Source organism: Callospermophilus lateralis, chromosome 11, assembly GCF_048772815.1.
Source record: "Callospermophilus lateralis isolate mCalLat2 chromosome 11, mCalLat2.hap1, whole genome shotgun sequence".
Lineage (NCBI taxonomy): Eukaryota > Metazoa > Chordata > Mammalia > Rodentia > Sciuridae > Callospermophilus > Callospermophilus lateralis.
The window spans coordinates 35,317,271-35,336,192 of NC_135315.1; the positions used below are offsets into that span (position 1 = coordinate 35,317,271).

An 18,922-nucleotide genomic window follows, 5' to 3' on the forward strand; every position below is an offset into this window, starting at 1 on the left:
AACTCCAAACAGGCAAGATCAAAAAAATCCTCTCCAAAACACATTATAATTAAAATGCCTCATATACAGAATGTGAATAGAATTCTTAAAACTGCAAGAGAAAACTGGCAGCTCTCATTTAGAAGTAAGTCAATTAGAATTTCAACTGAATTCTTGGGCTGGGATTGTGGCTCAGCGGTAGAGCGCTTGCCTAGCACATGTAAGGCCCTGGGTTCAATCTTCAGCACTACATAAAAATAAAATAAATAAAACAAGTTTAATGTGTCCAGCTACAACTAAATAAAAATAAATATTAAAAAAAAAAAGAGAGAGAGCTGGGGATGTGGCTCAAGCGGTAGCGGGCCTGTCTCGCTGGCATGCGTGCAGCCCTGGTTCTATCCTCAGCACCACATACAAAGATGTTGTGTCTGCCGAAAACTAAAAAATAAAAAAATATTAAAATTCTCTCTCTCTCTCACTCTCACTCTCTCTCTCTCCCTCTCCCTCTCCCTCTCCCTCTCCCTCTCCTCACTCTCTCTTTTAAAAAAAAAAAAAAAAATTTTAACTGATTTCTCAACCTAGACCCTAAAAACCAGGAGGACTTGGAATAATGTACACCAAGCCTTAAAAGAAAACAGGTGCCAACCAAGGATATTATATCTAACAAAACTATCCTTCATGATTGACAAAGAAATTAAAATCTTCCATGATAAGCAGAAACTAAAAAGAATTTTTAACCACAGAGCCTGCACCATAAAACATATTAATTGAAATATTTCATTCAGGAAAAAATGAAAAATAAAAATAAGAGCCAACACAGGGATGACTCTCACTAGAATTATATAGTTAGTTAAATGAAAATCAGGGTAAATGAAGTATTAGAAATAAAATGTCAAGAAATAGGGCTTGCGTTGTAGCTCATGGGTACAGTGCTTGCCTAGCACACTGTATCTGATAGCACCACTTAAAAAATAAAAGCATTGTATCCATCTACAACTAAAAATTAAAAAAAAAAAAAGGTCAGGAAATAAAAATAGTCTCTATAACAACACAGAATGAATGTAAATGGTCTAAACTTTTCAATCAAAAGACATAGATTGGCAGAGTAGATCAAAAAACAAGACCCTACCATGTGTTGTTTGCAAGTGACCTTATAAACCAACACATTCACAGGCTAAAGGTGAAAGGATGGGGAAAAATATGCTATGCAAATGGAGACAGAAAGCAAGCAGGGCTAGCTTTCTCATATCAAACAAAGTAGACTTTAAAGCCAAAATTAATCAGAAGAGACAAAAAATGTCACTTTATACTGATTAAGGCAATTATCCCAAAACAAGATATGATTGTAAATATTAATGCTCCAAATGTTAGTACACCTATGTACATAGTACAAACCCTTCTCAATTTTTAAGAACGAAGTAGCCATGTTAAAGTGATACTAGGTGATTTTAACATACCTCCCTCACCATTAGGTAGGTTATCCAGAGCTAACTAAGTGAAGATTGTTCAGAACTAAAAAAAATACTATTAATTAAATGAATCTAACAGACATCTCTAGAATATTTTATTTCTATGACTGAATTCACTTTCTTCTCAGTAGCACATAGAACTTTGTCTAAAATAAATCATATTTAAGGACCCAAAGCAAGTCTTTGCAAATACAATAAATAATAATAATTTCTTACATCCTATTAGATCATAATGGAATGAAATTAGAAATCAATAAGAACAAACCCTTTTTTAACATCTTGATTAAATGATACACTTTTGAATATAGAATGGATCATAGAAGAAATCAAAGGAGAAATAAAAAAAGTTCTTGGAAACAGTACAAGAAAAGAGATGTAACATCAAAATCTCTGAGACAGTATCAAGGTAATGCTAAGAGAAAAAAAATTATAGCATTGAGTTCCCAAATAATCTCAAATGAATGTTATACCGCAAGGCCCTAGAAAAAGAACTCATTCTAAAATCAGTAGAAGAGAGAAAAAATGTATATTTATAATATTAATAATTAAGTTCTACAATAATTAATAATTAGATCAGAGCCAAAATTAGTGAAATTGAAAATTTAAAAAAATGCAAAGGATTAGTGCAATAAAGAGTTGGTTCTTTGAAAAGATAAACAGAATTCATGAATGCTTAGCCAAACTAACCAAAAGAAGACCCAAATCAGCAAAATTAAAGATGAAAAAGGAGGTATCACCACAGATCCTTCTGAAATCCAGAAGGTCATTAGAAACTGTTTTTGAAAGTTTTTATTTCAATAAACTGGAAAATCTCAAAGATACTAACAAATTGCTAGACAGAAATGACCTGACAAAATTGAATCATAAAGATGTAGGAAACTTAAACAGACCAATATCAGGCAGTAAGATCAAAGTAGCAATTAAAAGTCTTTCAACAAAGAAAAGCCCAGGGGGCTGGAGTTGTAGCACAGTGTTGGAGTACTTACCTAGAATGTGTGAGGCACTGGGTTTGTTCCTCAGCACAACATAAAAATAAATCAATAAAATAAAGATATTGTGTCCATCTACAACAACAACAACAACAATAAAAATATTCAGAAGAAAAACCCAGGACCAGATGGATTCTTGGCCAAGTTCTTTCCAGACCTTTAAAGTGGAACTGAAGCAAATTCTTCTAAAATTATTGCATGAAATAGAAAGGGAGGGAGCACTGCCAATTTCATTCTGTGAAGCCAATATTACCCTGATCCCAAAATCAGACAAAGATACATCAAGGAAATAAAACTTCAGACCATATTCCTCATGTACATAGATGCAAAATTCCTTAATAAAATACTGGGAAATCACACTCAAAAACACACTGAGAATTTAGTATACCATGATCAAATGGGTTTCATCTCAGGGATGCAAGATTGGTTCAGCATACACAAATTAATAAATGCAGTTCACTACATTAATAGCTTTAAGACAAGAATCACATGACCATCTCAATAGACACAGAAAAAGCATTTAACAGAATCTATCACCCATTCATTTTAATTGTGCTGGAGAAACTAAAGATAGAGGAACTAACTTCAGCATTGTAAAGGCTATAAACAAATCCATCCCATATGCAGAAGAATGAAACTACATCCTTCTATTTCACCCTGCACAAAAATCAACTCAAAGTAAATCAAAGATATAGGAATTAGACCAGAAACTTTGTAACTGCTAAAAGAAAACATAGGATCTAGAAAACATGAGAAGAAACGCCAATATATTGATGCATACACTGACTTCCTTTTACAAGACTTCTAAATAAAAAAGACTGGAGGTGTAGCTCAATGGTAGAGCAACCCTAGGTTCAGTCCCTGATACCAAAAAAAAAAAAAAAAGTGTGTGTGTGTGTATGTTTCCTGTCTCATACAGATTTATCCAAATCATACTGTTGTGCCAACAAAATAATAGCATTAGCTCAATATATGGACATTTGCATTCATATATTCAAGCCTATTTATGTATAGTAGCTAAAAATAAAGAGACTCCATCCTTTTTTCTCATGTAGGCTTTCTGTATTCTACAACACCAGGGGCAGATATATGCTTTGCTCGACAACATAACACTTCTGACAATAACAACCAGTGTTTGCTAGGAGCCAATGGGAATATTCTGTTGCACCTTAATCCTCAGAAACCAGGAGCTATTGATAACCAGCCACTAGTAACTCAAGAACCAGTAAAGGTATGTAATTTTTCTTCTAACCTTAAAATTATTCTCTTTCAAGTTGCCAGTAGGTTTCATTTTAGAGGTTTTGGCACATAGCAAAATGTGTGGCTCATTTTCACTAACCTGTTGTAGATGGAAATCTCTTAGCATAGTATATTTCTGTGAGAATATTGTCTTAATACTTGCTTTGAAATAGTTTTCCTTATAAATACTGTTGTTATTCTTAGGACAGCTGTGAAAATGGTGTTTCATGTATATATGGACGTCTGCATTCTTAAATACCTTATTTGAAAACCAAAAAATAAAAATCTCTCAGAAAATTGTGTTTTCCCACAACATGAGCTGGGCAGCGACATATGAGTTTGTTCTCCTAAGTTTTGTTAATGCACAACAGACTTCTTACTATTAAAAATCGACACTTAAATTTTATTCCTTCTCATTTCATTCTTTCTAAGGCTACATCATTAACACTAGAAGGAGGCCGATTAAAACGAACTCCACAGCTAATCCATGGAAGAGATTATGAAATGGTTCCAGAACCTGTATGGAGAGCACTTTATCATTGGTATGGAGCAAACCTGGCTCTACCTAGACCAGTAAGTGTAGCTAATAATGTCTTACATAAGTAGTTACAAAAGTAACTGTTTTTTTATTATTTCTCTATATGAATCCAAAATTAGTTCCTACCCTATTGTAGCAGAATATTCAGAACCTGCTGAAATTAATTAAACAAATACTTTTAGATTCCTTCACATTCATATCCATTCATTCAGTATGTAGTAAGCACTTTATTAGATGCCAGCATATATTGATATGCCAATGGAATTGAGTGGGTAACATGGAGTACCAAGAATAGTCACTGACTAAATAAAGTTAAGGAATTACGAGGGTAAGCTGTTAAATGAATCATTCAGATAAATGGAGAAATCACCTAAGACCTTAGGCCAGGGGTGAAGGAAGACAGAACACCAGGTTCAAAAAGTTCAGTAAATGTAATGAGTGGTAAAAAAGTTATTTCTGAAATTACTATTACAAAGATACCAATTAGGTATCTTTGTAAATTTGGTTGGATTTTTTTGGTTTATCTTTTGAAGGGGGAGCATATAAAAGATCATAATTCATAAGCCAGGCTAGGTTTGTAGCTCAGTGGTAGTATCCTGCCTACGTCCGGGGCAGGGGCTAGTGGAAAAGGGGTTTCCCTCGGTTGGAATGGGCTGGCTGAGAAATAAAACAGAAAAAACCACTAAACACAGAAAGTAGTTTCAGAAACCGGGCGCAGGACAGGCAAGCTGATCACAGGGATTGAGCTTCTGGCAAAGATGGCGCCTGCGTCTGCTTTGTTTATATTGAAGACATCAAAGGCCTTTCATAGAAAATTATTTTCCAAAAAAGGTTAAAGGTGAGCTGTTTAGTACCTAAGGGGTTATACCCATCTAAGGAGCTACTATGAGGAACCTTCCTAGCAGAGCGGAGGGAAAGGTCACATGTATTTGGCAATCAGTTGCCATAGGAGAGCCACAGAAAGTTCCCAATGCCAGGCCTATTTTTCCCTGGCTTCCATGCCAAGAGAAGATACTCATGTATTTCACAGATGGCTTCCAGCAGTAGTGTCCTTGCCTAGCATGTGTGAGGCTCTGGGATCGATCCTCAGCATCATGTAAAAATAAATGAATAAAATAAAGACATTTTGCCCATCTACAACTAAAAATATTTTTAAAAAGAATTCAAAGCCAGTGAATTTTAATTGTTGCAATCACTAGGATGAGTCATTTAGATGAAATAAAATAAAGAAGTTGGAGTATGTAACAGTAAAATATTAGTAAATTACTTATATAGCATCATTTGTTACACTTACACAGTAAACAGCAAGACTCATTCCCCTGAACTATACTGTTTATATTGTCAATGAAGTAAAAATACCTTATAATAAAATTTATTTTAGTTTATAAGAAACACTCTTTTGGGGCTGGGGATGTGGCTCAAGTGGTAGCACGCTCACCTGGCATGCATGAGGCACTGGGTTCAATTCTCAGCACCACATAAAAATAAAAATAAAGATTAAAAAAATGGTCAAGATGGTAAATTTAAAAAGAAAAAAAAAATAAAAGAAGCACTCTTTTATGGTGTTCAAGTTTTGTTTAGCTGAGACTTGGTAACTTCCATAAAGAGTAAAAGTATTCATTAAAGCTTTTCAAAGTGATTTTGAGGTATTAATAATTATATTTGTTAAAAATTATATTTAATGGCTATGAAGAATTTAAGGTTTGTATTTGTGAGCTACAAACACTGCTGTAGGCTGGGGATATAGCTCAGTAGGTAGTTTGCTTGCCTCACATGCACAAGGTCGTGGGTTCAATCTCCAGCACCTCAAAAAAAAAAAACAAAAAACACTACTGTATTCAGATCAGGATTGGTAGATAATTCTTTTTTATCTGTTTGCAGAGGGAGCACAAAACAATTCTTGAGTTAATCTCATTTCTTGAAACTTCATTGTTTATTGTGATACATCATATTTAAGTTTTCTAAATCTTAAGTTTTCTTATCTGTAAAATATGAATAATTTTACCTACCTCATTAGAGTTGTTTTTTTTTTTTTTAAGTTGTAGATGGACACAATTTTATTTATTTATTTATTTTTATGTGGACCTGAAGATTGAACCCAATGCCCTCACACATGCCAGGCAAGTGCTATACCACTGAGTCACAACCCCAGCCCATCAAGAGTTATTTTATGGATTAAATCATGTGTATAGTTTGCATATCATTTCATTCATAGTAAGTGGTCAATAAATGTTGACTATAGCTACTATCAGCATATCATTATTTTTATTTTTTTTAAACAGGTATTTTCAGAGCCTCACAAAAGAGCATTTTTTTTACATTGATGCCAGATATATATTACTTTAAGCTACAGTTTAAATAAACTAAAGATCTATTTACTGGCTTAGGATTTTTTTTTTTTTTTTTAATCTCTAGTTATGGTAAATTTGCCTGATTCCAGGAACGTTTGCTTCAAAAACATTTAAAATATGAGGTTCCAAATAAGCATTTTCTCCCTTTGACCCAGTTATCCCACTCCTTGGTATATACCCATAGGACTTAAAATCTGCATACTATAGTAATGTGGCCACATAATGTTTATAGCATCTCAGTTCACAATAGCTCAGCTATGGAGCCAACCTAGGTGCCTTCAATAGATGAATGAATACAGAAAATGTGTATACAACAATGGAATATTGTGTAGCCATAAAAACAAATGACTTTTGCTTGTAAATGGATGAATCTGGATACTCTGATACTACGTGAAATAAACCAATCCCAAAAAAACGAAGATCAAATGTTCTCTCTGATATGCAGATACAAACACACATTAGACAAAGGAGAATGAAGGGAAGGGAGGGAAGACAGGAATAGGAAAGACAGTAGAAAGAACTGGTCATAACTTGACTACGTTAATGTTTCCTATGTTCATTCACGAGCAGTGAAACTCCATGTACAACTACAAGGATCGAAACCTAATTAGAATAAGTTATATTTTTGTATGTATAAAATGTCAAAATACACTCTACTGTCATGTATATCTAAAAAGAAGAATTTTTTTTTTGTAGTTGTACACAATACCTTTATTTTATTTATTTATATGTGGTGCTGAGGATTGAACCCAGGGCCTCACACATGCAAGGCAAGAGCTATACCACTGAGTGATAACCCCAGCCCCAAAAGAAGAAATTTTTTAAAAAGTGTTTTTACCTTTATAGATCATACCACTTTTTAAAAAGTAACTATTTTATTACACATGTCAATAACAATTTAAGCAATATATTAAAAAAATAAAAATCATTTTACATCCTGCTATCTAGAACAACATTTTGGTGTGCATCTTTCAGTTATCTCTCTGAACTGGGGATATAACTCGGTGGTAGAACATTTGCCTAGCATGCACAAGGCCCTGAGTTCAATCCCCAGTACTTCAAAAATCAAAATCAGTTATTTTTCTGTGCCTATCCATATTCATAAATGAATAATTTTATGAAATATAATCATACTATAACTGATGGGTTATGATACCCTATTCTTAAAATTTGTTTTAATAAGTATACGTGACAGCAAAATGCTCTTTGATTCATTGTATAAATGGAACACAATTTTTGACTTTTCTGGTTGTACCCAAAGTAGGGTCACACCATTCATGCAATCATATACCTAGGGTAATGATGTCTGTCTCATTCCACCAGCTTTACTACCCCCATATCTCCTGTCCCCCGCCCCTTTGCTCCATCCAAAGTTCTTCTACTTATCCCACACCCACTCCCCCATTATGGATCAGCATCCACTCACTTATCAGAGTAAATATCCAGCCTTTGGTTTTTTGGGGTTGGCCAACTTCACTTAGCATGATATTCTCTAATTCCATCCATTTACCTGTAAATGCCATGATTTATTCTCTCTTATTGCTGAGTAATATTCCATTGTGTGTATATACCACAGTTTTTTTATCCATTCATCTATTGAAGGGCATATGATACCCTGTTTTTAATCTAACATATATACTGTGAATATGTGTGTAGGTTAATAAATTTAGATCTATGCCATCATTTTTAGTAATTTCATAGTGTTCCTTTATATACATTATATGTGTTCACATATCCTATGTGGATAAATCACAATTTATTAGCCAGTCATCTACTAATGAACATTTTGTTTACCTCTACTTTTAAATTGTTGAACATTCTCTTTCTAATCATGTGTGATGATTTCTTTAAAATAAATGCCTATAAATGGAATTGTTATATCAAAAGGTAGGCACAATTTGGGGCTGGGGTTATGGCTCAGTGATAGAGTGCTTGCCTCGCATGTGCAAGGCACTGGGTTCTATCCTCAGTGAAAGAAATAAAGAGTGAGAGAGAGAGAGACACGGAGGGAGGGAGGGAGAAATTATGTATAACTACAAAAAAATAAGTATTAAAAAAGGGCACAATTTTTTGGACACAGTAAGGAAGGAAGGAAGAAATTATGTATAACTACAAAAAATAAATATTTTTTTTAAAAAGGCACAATTTGCCGGGCACAGTAGAACTTGTCTGTAATCCCTGCAGCTGGGGAGACTCAGACAGGAGGATCGAGAATTCAAAGCCAGCCTTAGCAACTCACCAATGCCCTGTCTCTAAAGAAAATACAAAAAAAAAAAAGCAGGGGGAGGGCCTGAGGATATGGCTCAGTTAAGCTCTCCTGAGTTCAATCCCTGTTACCAAAAAAGAAAAAAAAAGACAGGCACAATTTGTTTTGACAGATTAACATCTTCTGAAAAGATCATCTAAACTAGTTTTTAGATAAAGGAATTATATTGCATCTCATTTGTTGTGAGACATTGAAGTTTGAACAAGTTTATAGAAAACAACTAAAATATAAGTGAATGTGTGTGGATATGTGTGTGCATTTGTATATGAGAATCTGTTACAATTATAATTTACTTCCAAAACCTCTTATTAATCTTCGGGGAGAAAAGATATGTATTATAAAACCTACTTTATTATCAGTTAAGCTTTTATCAGAGATATTTTTATGTAGTCATAAAACTGTAGTTATTATTCTGAACAGTGTATTTAAACTGAGATCATAGGAAATTATGATTGGCTTTTCAGTTGTCAGTGCCTGTCTAGGAAAGATGGACAGGTTTTATTTCTTCCAGTGGTCTTAGAGGAGAATGTCAGAGAAGGCTCTTTTTTAAAATTTTTATTTATTTATTTTGAGATGTAATACTGTTTATTTAACTTCAAAAACATTTCAGCATTCTAAACATACAAAAAATAACATATAACGTTGCAAATTGTATTTAAATACAGGAGATTCTTTAAATTTCATTGATGCAATGGCTCTTTGCTGACAATGAAGAGTTCTACAGTTTGCTTGAAAACAAACTTTAAAATTTACTGAATTTAACTTAAAAAATTTCAATCGCTTCTCATGCCAGCTGATCCCCCTTTTTCCAAAACTAAGAAAGGCAGCAAAATGGTATATCACTATATACAAAAACAAGACAACTTAAAACTAAATGGATGCCCACTGCAATTTCAACAGCTCCAGCTTCACAGTTTACACCAAACTACAGCCCTCCAAAAGGCATCTTACCCTATAGGGAAGGCCTCAACGCCAAGCAAGGAGCATCAATAGTTTGTCTTGATTGTTCTTTTATTTATTTATTTATTTATTTATTTATTTATTTATTTATTTATTTTAGTTATACGTGGGCACAATATTTTTATTTTGTTTATTTATTTTTATGTGGTGCTGAGGGTCAAGCCCAGGGTCTCACACGTGAGAGATGAGTGCTCTATTAATGAGCCACAACCCCAGCCACTGTTTCGTTCTTTTTACAGACTAGAGAGATGTAAAGTTAATAATTGAGAATTTCTAACCAATAACCATATAGTTAATACTATCTTACAAATTAAAAAAGAAATGCCAGAAACATCTTGGATTGCCTTGTCACACCAACAACAAAGTACACAAAGTAAGGAGAACACAAATGTGCCTTTTTATTTTAAAAATGGGGCTGGGGTCGTGGCTCAGTGGTTGAGCAATTGCCTAGCATGTGTGAGGCACTGGATTCAATCCTCAGCACCACATTTAAATAAATGAATAAAATAAAGGTCCATCAATGTCTAAAAAATTATTTTTAAGAAGCTTATAAAAAAAAGTTTGGAAATATGTACAATTTTGATACAGTTTTAGAGTGCTCTGGAAACCCAGGGCCACCTCATGTAAACCACTGACAATTTCTGGAGCACATTGAGAGACTACAATATGATCCTGATCAAATTCTATATTTGAACCTAATGAAAGAAACAGACACATCTCACGTAAGATATGTCAATCACAGTGTTCCTCTACTCTAAGGTATTCACAAGGAGATGGATAAAGTTTTTTATTCATCTTTCTCCTCCCCTTCCTCTTTCTCTTCTTCCTGTTTTTCCTCCTCTTCCTCCTCCTCCTCTTCATCTTCCTCTTCCACCCTTTTCCAGCCAACTTTAGCAGGACCCTTTGCACCATCAAACTTTGCTTTAGACTTATAGTCAGCAACATCCTTCTCATATTTCTCCTTCAGCTTTGCAGCCTTAGTGATGTATGGCTACTTTTTGCTGTCACTTGAGTTATTCTACATTTCACCCTGCTTTTTTGCCATGTCTCCAATGGAGATAACAGGATTTGTAGATTTGATCTTGGGGTGTAAGAAGCAGATGGTGGTCTTTGAGGGCATTAGGGTCCTTTTTCTCTTTGCTTCCCTTAGCTGGTCCATAACTCTTCATTTCCCGATGATAGCATACTTTATCTGCCTTTGCCATTTCTTCAAATTTATGTTTTCCAGACATTGTCTTCCATCTCTGAGAGCACTTAAAATTCTGCACAATTGACAGGGACTTCTCTTATACTCTCCCCTGCAAATCTGCACAGAAAAAACATAAGCATACATCTTTCCTTCTGGTTTCTTGGGGTCACCTTTGGCCTTCCTGACTATATTGTTCACTAATCTGGGCAGCACAAGGCACAACGTGCGGCTCAGCATTCCCCAGTCTCAAACTAGCTACCTCCACAAGGCTGCCAACAAAAAACTCTTATTACTGCTTACTGCTTATATAGGAATTCAGAAGCTCCCGAATATAATTTTTCAAATTACATACAGAACACACTCTGATTTTGAAACATGTGGAGTACTTTTGAGAAATAATCCTAAAGGTTTGAGACATTGATTACTAGGGCAAAGGGAAATAAAGTAAAGCCTGACCACCTGAGACTGTTAAAGAGTCTATAGGATTTTCTGTTTTAAAGAATCTGAATATTACTCGTGCAGTGACACATGCTGATAATCCCAGCTACTCAGGAGACTGAGGCAAGAGGAACACAAATTTGAGGCCAACCTGGGCAACTTACTGAGACCCTGTCTGAAAAAGAAAAGGTCCATCAATGGGAATGTAGTGCAGTAGTAATGCATCCATGGATTCAGCTTCCAATACTACACACACACACACACACACACAAGGAGAGTTTGAGTGTTAACCATATTATCCTGTTAGAACACAAAACTGAAAACATGCTAATCTTAATACTCATAAAAACATATTTTGATATTAATGTTTACCTGTGTCTGTTAGCGGAGGAGCAGGTTATTTGGAATGATCTTCTTAAAAATACTGTTTCAGCAATGTGAAACCTCAATTTTGGTGTTTTAATCATAGGCAAAAAAAAAAAATATGTGAATGGATCAGTTACACAAGCAGAACATAATTTAAAAAAAAACAAAGTAAATTTTTATATGAAAAAATAATATACTATTTAACATGAGAAATGAAATTTTAAGCAAATGTATAATACTGTTTCTATGTATTAACAAAATTGGGATTTTTAAAATGTTGCTCAAGGATAAGAATTTGTAAGAGTTACATACGCAAAGACATTACTGGAAATAGTGTAGATTGCTAAACTTTGGGTGGCAACAGGACTATATAGGTAATGGCATGAAAACTTATGTAATCTTTTTACTAGTAATTCCAATTCTATGAATTTGTCTTTAAAATATCACTCATTTGTATACAACACATGAAATAGGTAAAAGGAAAAAGTTATAGTGTGAGTGTAGTATAATCATAGTTAATATTTAAAGGATCCTTCTCCCTTAATTTTGTTGTTACTTGAATTTATTTGTTTGTTTGTTTGTTTATTGGTACTGGAGATCAAACCCAGAGACGCTATACCCCTAAACTATATCCCCAGTCTTTTTTTATTTTGAGACAGGATCTCCCTAAGTTTCTAAGGCCAGCTTCAAATTTGCAATCCTCCTGCCTCAGCCTGCCAAGTAGCTGGGATTACAGGCATGCACCACTGGGCCTTGGTTCATTACTTGCTTTTTAAATGAAAGAAAAGAAAGTACCCTCAAGGAGTTGATTTTATGATCTGGAGCCTAAGAATATTCAACCCTATGTAATTTATTGAAATATAGATAACAAACTTATTAAATATTTTAGTTTAAAAATAAATCTCACCATGGTGACATGATGTTTGTAATCCCAGCAACTCAGAAGGCTGAGGCAGAATTGCAAGTTCAAGGCCAGCCTCAGCAATTTATTGAGGCCCTAAGCTACTTAGCAAGACCTTTCTCAAAATATAAAGTAAAAAGGGTTGGGGATATGCCCCTGAGTTTAATTCCAGTACCAAAAAAGACAAATCTCAAAGAGGATTGCAAGTTTGAAACCACCCCTAGGAACTTATCAGGCCCATAAGCAACTTAGTTGAGACTCTGTCTCAAAATAAAAAATAACATAAAAGGGCTAGGGAAATAGTTCAGTGGCAAAGCACCTCTGGGTTAAATCCCCACTACCAAAAAGTAAATAAGTAATTTTTACAAAGAAAGAATAAATCTCTGAGATTAAATGGCAAATTTGGTTTACTCTTTTAGAATGATCACTTTTTATCATTTACAATAGGTGATCAGAAATAGCAAGACAGACATCCCAGAATTGGAATTATTTCCTCGCTATCTTCTCTTCTTGAGACAGCAGCCTGCCACTCGAACACAGCAGTCTAACATCTGGGTGAATATGGGTATGATGAGCCTGAGAATGTTTCCTCAGCATTTACCGAGAGGTAACGTAAGAATGCAGCAAGAATACTACACATTTCTTGAAAATAAAGAAAAAATGAAAACCAAGTTGCTCCAAGTCTGCCACTGTGCTAATTCACATTCCCATCCGTTTTCATATAGAATCAGTGAATTACTTGTAGGGCTTAGATCTATGGTCACGTGCAATACTGGTTAGAGGTAGAAGCAAAGTCTCAACAGCAAACTAGGAAGAGTTCTTTTCCTTTTTTAGTTTGTAAGTTTATGAAAATAATGAATAGATTTTATTTTTTTTCTTTGAGATAAACCATTATAAATTGTTGCTAGATTTAAGTTATAGTGTACCACTTATTGACTGGTCTTTTCAGCTCCACTCAAATTTATAAGAGTAATTCCTTTGGCCCTGGTTTTTTGTTTTGTTTTTTTGTTTGTTTTTTGTTTTGATCTGTTTTTGGCAAAACATGATGCGTTTCGCATGTTAAACTAAGAATGCTTTATAAGAGACAAATTATGCAGAGCAAATATATTTTTGAAAATGAACATTATACATTTGCTTTAAAAAATGTCAAGTTCCCCCCCAAAAAAAACCACCAAGTCATCAAAATGAAATATAATATACAAAAAGTTCTCCTTTGATTTAGAAAGTTAAATTTTATTGATGTACAATACTTGTTGAGGGCTGAGTCTGTAGCTCAGTGGCAGAGTGCTTGCCTAGCATGCATGAGGCACTGGGTTCAATCCTTAGCACCACATAAACAAATAAAATAAAGGCATTCTGTCCATCTGCAAGTATAAAATATATTTAAAAAAAATACTTGTTGAGCTTTTTGCTTACATATAAGTGAAATTATTCTTCAGCAATAAATAATGAGTTCAACCATTAGCAAACTCTTAGACTTTGTGTTAATAATGTCAGATTGTTCTAACAAAATATGTTAGTTTGCAAGAAGTACTAAGCCACCACCCCTTTGTGAGTACTAGGTTCCTTTGAATTTAAACAATTTTATGTCCTCCTAAAAGGTTATATACAGATAACTTGACTCTTACGTATTTTTTGTTAAGAATTATAGCAAAACATTGGCCTCTGCTAAACAAACTTTGTTGTGGGGGAAAACATCAAAATCAAGGAACAGAGAAAGGGAATTACTCGGAACCATTCTTCCATGGCACCTATAGCATATGTCTTTTTTGATTCTCTTTGAAAGATAACAGAGGCAAGATGTGTTGTTGCACATTTAGTAAGTATTTGTAATACTTGTGCTGATCCTAGATTTTTGTTGCTTCTATAAATTCCCCTAGATTTGTTGGTGCTACTCAAAAGCACAAAATTATGTAGAATAAGTGACTGCCTGGGAATTGAGCTACACTATAAATCCGTCCAGAACACAAATTTTCTTACTGTGGCTTAGGACGATTGACTTGGACACTATACTTTTGCATATGCTTCTGAATCCTAGAACTGTGTAGTTCTGGTGCTCCAAATTTATTCTTAATTTGAAATTTTATTCATTACTAATTAGTTGTGAAATCAATCATTAATCATTTTTAATTTTATAAAAATATGCTTTCTTGCTGTAATCTTATAACTAATCCTCTCATGTATAATTGGAGAAATTTGCACTTTTATTTTCTCTTATAGATTATCCTTTGCTTGCTCATAGTAAAAGATTTGCTTTGCTATACATTTAAAAATTGATCATGATTAAGTTTTGTTCTACCATAAAATAATGTTCATCCTTCTTTAATACCATTTATTACAGCTGTTTTTTAGGCTCTTTTATTCCATTTGAAGTAGCAGGTATACAAATTTCCCATAGTTATAATTATAATGACTTAAATGTAGCCTTCTATGTAGACAAGACTATAGAAATCATTATTCCTTAGATGGGTTTTCAGACCATTTTAGGTGAGTGAATTCTCCTGGAAGGTTTAAAAGAAGCAGTTGATGCTAATATTTTTCTATTTGTTTAGTAGATGAAGACTCACACTAAGCTGGGCACAGTGGCACATGCCTGTAATCCCAGCAGCTCGGAGAGGCTGAGGCAGAAGGAACACAAGTTTGAGGCCAGCCCGGGCAATTTAGTGAGAACCTGCCACAAAATAAAATAATAAAAAGGATTGAGGTATAGCTCAGCAGTAGAGTGTTTGCCTAGCATTCAGAAGATCCTGAATTTAATCCCCCATACTGAGGTAGGGTTGGGGAGAGCTCATTAAAAAGCACATTTATTTCGAGGGAAAAAAGTCACTACTGAACAGGTGGACAGCAACCTGGAATGTATACTTGTGCCCTAGACAGATTATATTGATATGTTTTTTGGGGGTCATTTTATAAAATATAGCCTGCCATTGACAAAGATAACCATTTTAAACTACAGCTTTCTCTTGAATTTTGGTTATATAGTTAATCAGGATTTAGCAAGATTTTTTTTTCAACAAGCTATCTTTGATTTTCATACTCTCCTCATTTTATCCCCCTCCTCTTTTGAAGTATGTAGTGAGACTTGATATAATCTTGCTTCACGCTGCACTTCTTTCCCCCTGTATAGTCTCCATACCCACAGATTTCTCATCTGCAGTTTCAAAAGATTTAAAATTATTTCTGTAATGAATTATGAACAACTTTTCTTGTCACTGTTCACTAAATTATATAACAATGATTTACATAGCATTTATATTGTATTAGGTATTATAAATAATCTAGAGAGTATATGGGCAGATGTACATAGGTTATATTCAAGGACTATGCATATAAGAGACTTGAGCATCCATGGATTTTGGTATCCTAATGGTGGAGCTTCTCAAACTAGTCCCCTGAAGATTCTGAGGGACAGCTATCTTGCCACTTTTATTTCCACCTTGAGTCCTTCAGAAAATCAAGGTCATTTTGGTATTATCTTTTGGGGCAATAGCCTATATATTTCCCATCCTTTTCAATAGAACTATTTATTTATATATTTTGTCATGGGAAACTTCTTGACCGAATTTTAAAATTGTTTGGCCATTTAGAATCTCTACCTATTTAGAATCTTAAGTAAAAATTTCTGTTAACTGTACCAATGTGCCAAGTATTTTGTCCATTTAATGGCTAAGAGTAATAGAATTAGATGGAATTAGTTTAAGAATGTAGATGAAGGGAATCCAACTATCTGTCTGGAATTGAAATCCAGTGCTATTTGATCTCCCCAACTCTATACTGAGTTTTATTTCATGTTGCTCTTGGGTGTGATCCAACACCAAAGAGACATCCATCCATATACCAATGCCAATTGTTGGCCAGCATGTTCCACTCTTGAGATTCAAATGTCACCAGTTATTTGGGCCTCTGAGCTTTTATTCTTCTTCTTCTTCTTTTTTTTTTTTTTTTTTTTTTTAAGTTGAGACCTTAAAGACACTTGGGTCTTAATTTTAAAGCTTTGTGGTACTCTTCATTTATAAAATTATTAAACCTATAATTCTCATTTCTCATCATTATTTCCTAAAACAGTGTGATTCCTATTTATGAGAGGGGTGCGCTTGCTTTCTTCTCAATTTTTTCTTGTTTTGTTTTTTTGTTTTTTATCTGCCTTTTCCTTACTGTGATTACTATAACCATAGGAAATGTACCTTCTCCGAATGCACCTTTAAAGCGGGTGTTAGCCTATACAGGCTGTTTTAGTAGAATGCAGACCATCAAGGAAATTCATGAGTATCTATCTCAAAGGCTTCGCATTAAAGAGGAAGATATGCGCCTGTGGCTATATAATAGTGAGGTAAGAGGCTTCTCATTGTCATTGCCATAGAGTTTGATTGAATGTTAAATCATCATTTCATGAATATGAGTTTTTGTGTAGTAATTATGCTAGAAGTCATATCTAGTATCTCAGTGAAAATTTCTACTTTTAAATTATTATTTTCACACATGAAGATATTTGTCATAATCATCATTTTTTGTCATGATCCATAAAAGCATGAACAATGACTGTTAGTTCATACTAAATAGATTTCATATTGGATTTGGTTTTGAAGTAGGTCATATACATGTTAAAAATTTGAAACAATCCAAAGTGTATAATTTCACCTTCCCATCCTCTGACTCCTATCTTCCATTCTCCTCATAGGCAATGCTTTTTAATCCTTATATATTCAATATAGATTATACTGTCAGTGTAGTTTCAACCAGTTCTCCAGCACCAGGCGGTGCTTTCTTTTTTATATCCTCCTTTGGTCACCATTGAAAGGCAGTGTCATACTACCAGGAATTAAATTCTGACTGCCTCATTTTAGTTGTGTAACTAAGGGCAAGTCTCTTAATTCTCTGTCTTAGTTTTTGCTACAGCGAAGCAAATAAATAATAGTATCTCCCTCAAGATAGTCATGAGAATTATAGGAAATAATTCTGAAAGCACTTTAGACAGTGTAAGCTTAAACAAAAATATATAATCCCTGCATGACTTTTGACTTTACATTTTCAATTCCTAGTAAGTAGTCTAGTTTCATTCAGTACACTTATAAAATTTCATACTAGGTACTAAAGACATTTTTTTTTCCTCCAAGCTCTTCAAAAAACCGGTTTCAATGAACTTCATTGTGACATTAGATGGATCTTTTCCTGATCACTCCAAAATTACATGTAATTTTATTTTAAGGATATAAAGAATTGTTTCTAAAATGAAGGAAAGCCAATTTGTCTTTCCCTCATTTTGCCACCTAAATTATAAATATTTCTGAACAATTATAATATGCTAAGTTTTCATAACATAAATTATATAAATGCAAGGATGTTTTTGGCATTCATTTTCATTTGTACATTTGTTTCAAGTTCACTAATCAAATTAACAGAAACGTTTCCTCTGCCTTATACAGAATTACCTTACTCTTCTGGATGATGAGGATCATAGATTGGAATATTTGAAAATCCAGGATGAACAGCACCTAGTAATTGAAGGTATATGATAGATGTGTGCATCTATATATTAGATTTATAGAAGAGGACTTTAAGGAGTTACTAAAATCCATTTTATAATTTTTCTGAGACAATTACTACTTGATCATTATGTTCTGGGCAGAGTGGGGGGGTACCAAGGATTGAACCAGGGTTGCTTAATCACTGAGCCACATCCCCAGCCTGTTTTTATATTTTCTTCAGAGACAGGGTCTCCCTGAGTTGAGTTGCTAAATGCCTCACTAAGTTACTCAGGCCAACTTTGAACTTGCAATCCTCCTGCCTCTGCCTCCCTAGTCACTGGGATTATAGGCATGCACCATGGCACCTGTCTCATTATGTTCTTTTTGATAATACATATATGTTTTATCAAAACATGGACTCTTATGTACTCTTACAGTACTATTTAGATTACTTTAAAAGAAAAATTACCTATAAAAATTATCTATAATCATAGGCTGACATGGAATGGAAAAAGTGGGTAGAAACAGGTTAATTCAACTGCACATTGACACAGTGTCTTTAAGATTTTTAGACTGCCTTTTTGAATTTAAGTAAGCAGACCAAATTTCTGGTAGTAGCATAGGCTTTCATTAATCATCAATACTGGCTGCTCATCAATAGAGCTACTTGTATATTCACACATAAATTTACATGTTGGCATGTATATGTTATTGAAAATTTCATGTGTCTTTTTTCCATGAAGTTTCATGGAAACATTATTAATTATGTTTA

The 18,922-nt window shown here is 34.0% G+C and overlaps 1 protein-coding gene and 1 pseudogene across 3 annotated transcripts in view; one reads left to right on the forward strand and one right to left on the reverse strand.

The window, feature by feature from the left end:
* Usp32 (ubiquitin specific peptidase 32) overlaps positions 1-18,922 on the forward strand; it is a 173,567-nt gene that overhangs the window by 119,591 nt on the left and 35,054 nt on the right. The window contains exons 14-18 of one of the 3 annotated variants that reach the window (XM_076870083.1): positions 3,493-3,668; positions 4,109-4,249; positions 13,133-13,292; positions 16,861-17,015; positions 18,109-18,190. In XM_076870083.1, coding sequence (XP_076726198.1) covers positions 3,493-3,668; positions 4,109-4,249; positions 13,133-13,292; positions 16,861-17,015; positions 18,109-18,190 — 714 coding nt within the window. The remainder of the gene's footprint in view (positions 1-3,492; positions 3,669-4,108; positions 4,250-13,132; positions 13,293-16,860; positions 17,016-18,108; positions 18,191-18,922) is intronic. The other 2 variants (XM_076870086.1, XM_076870084.1) reach the window with 2 other exon arrangements.
* On the reverse strand, positions 10,579-11,217 carry LOC143409833 (high mobility group protein B3 pseudogene; annotated as a pseudogene).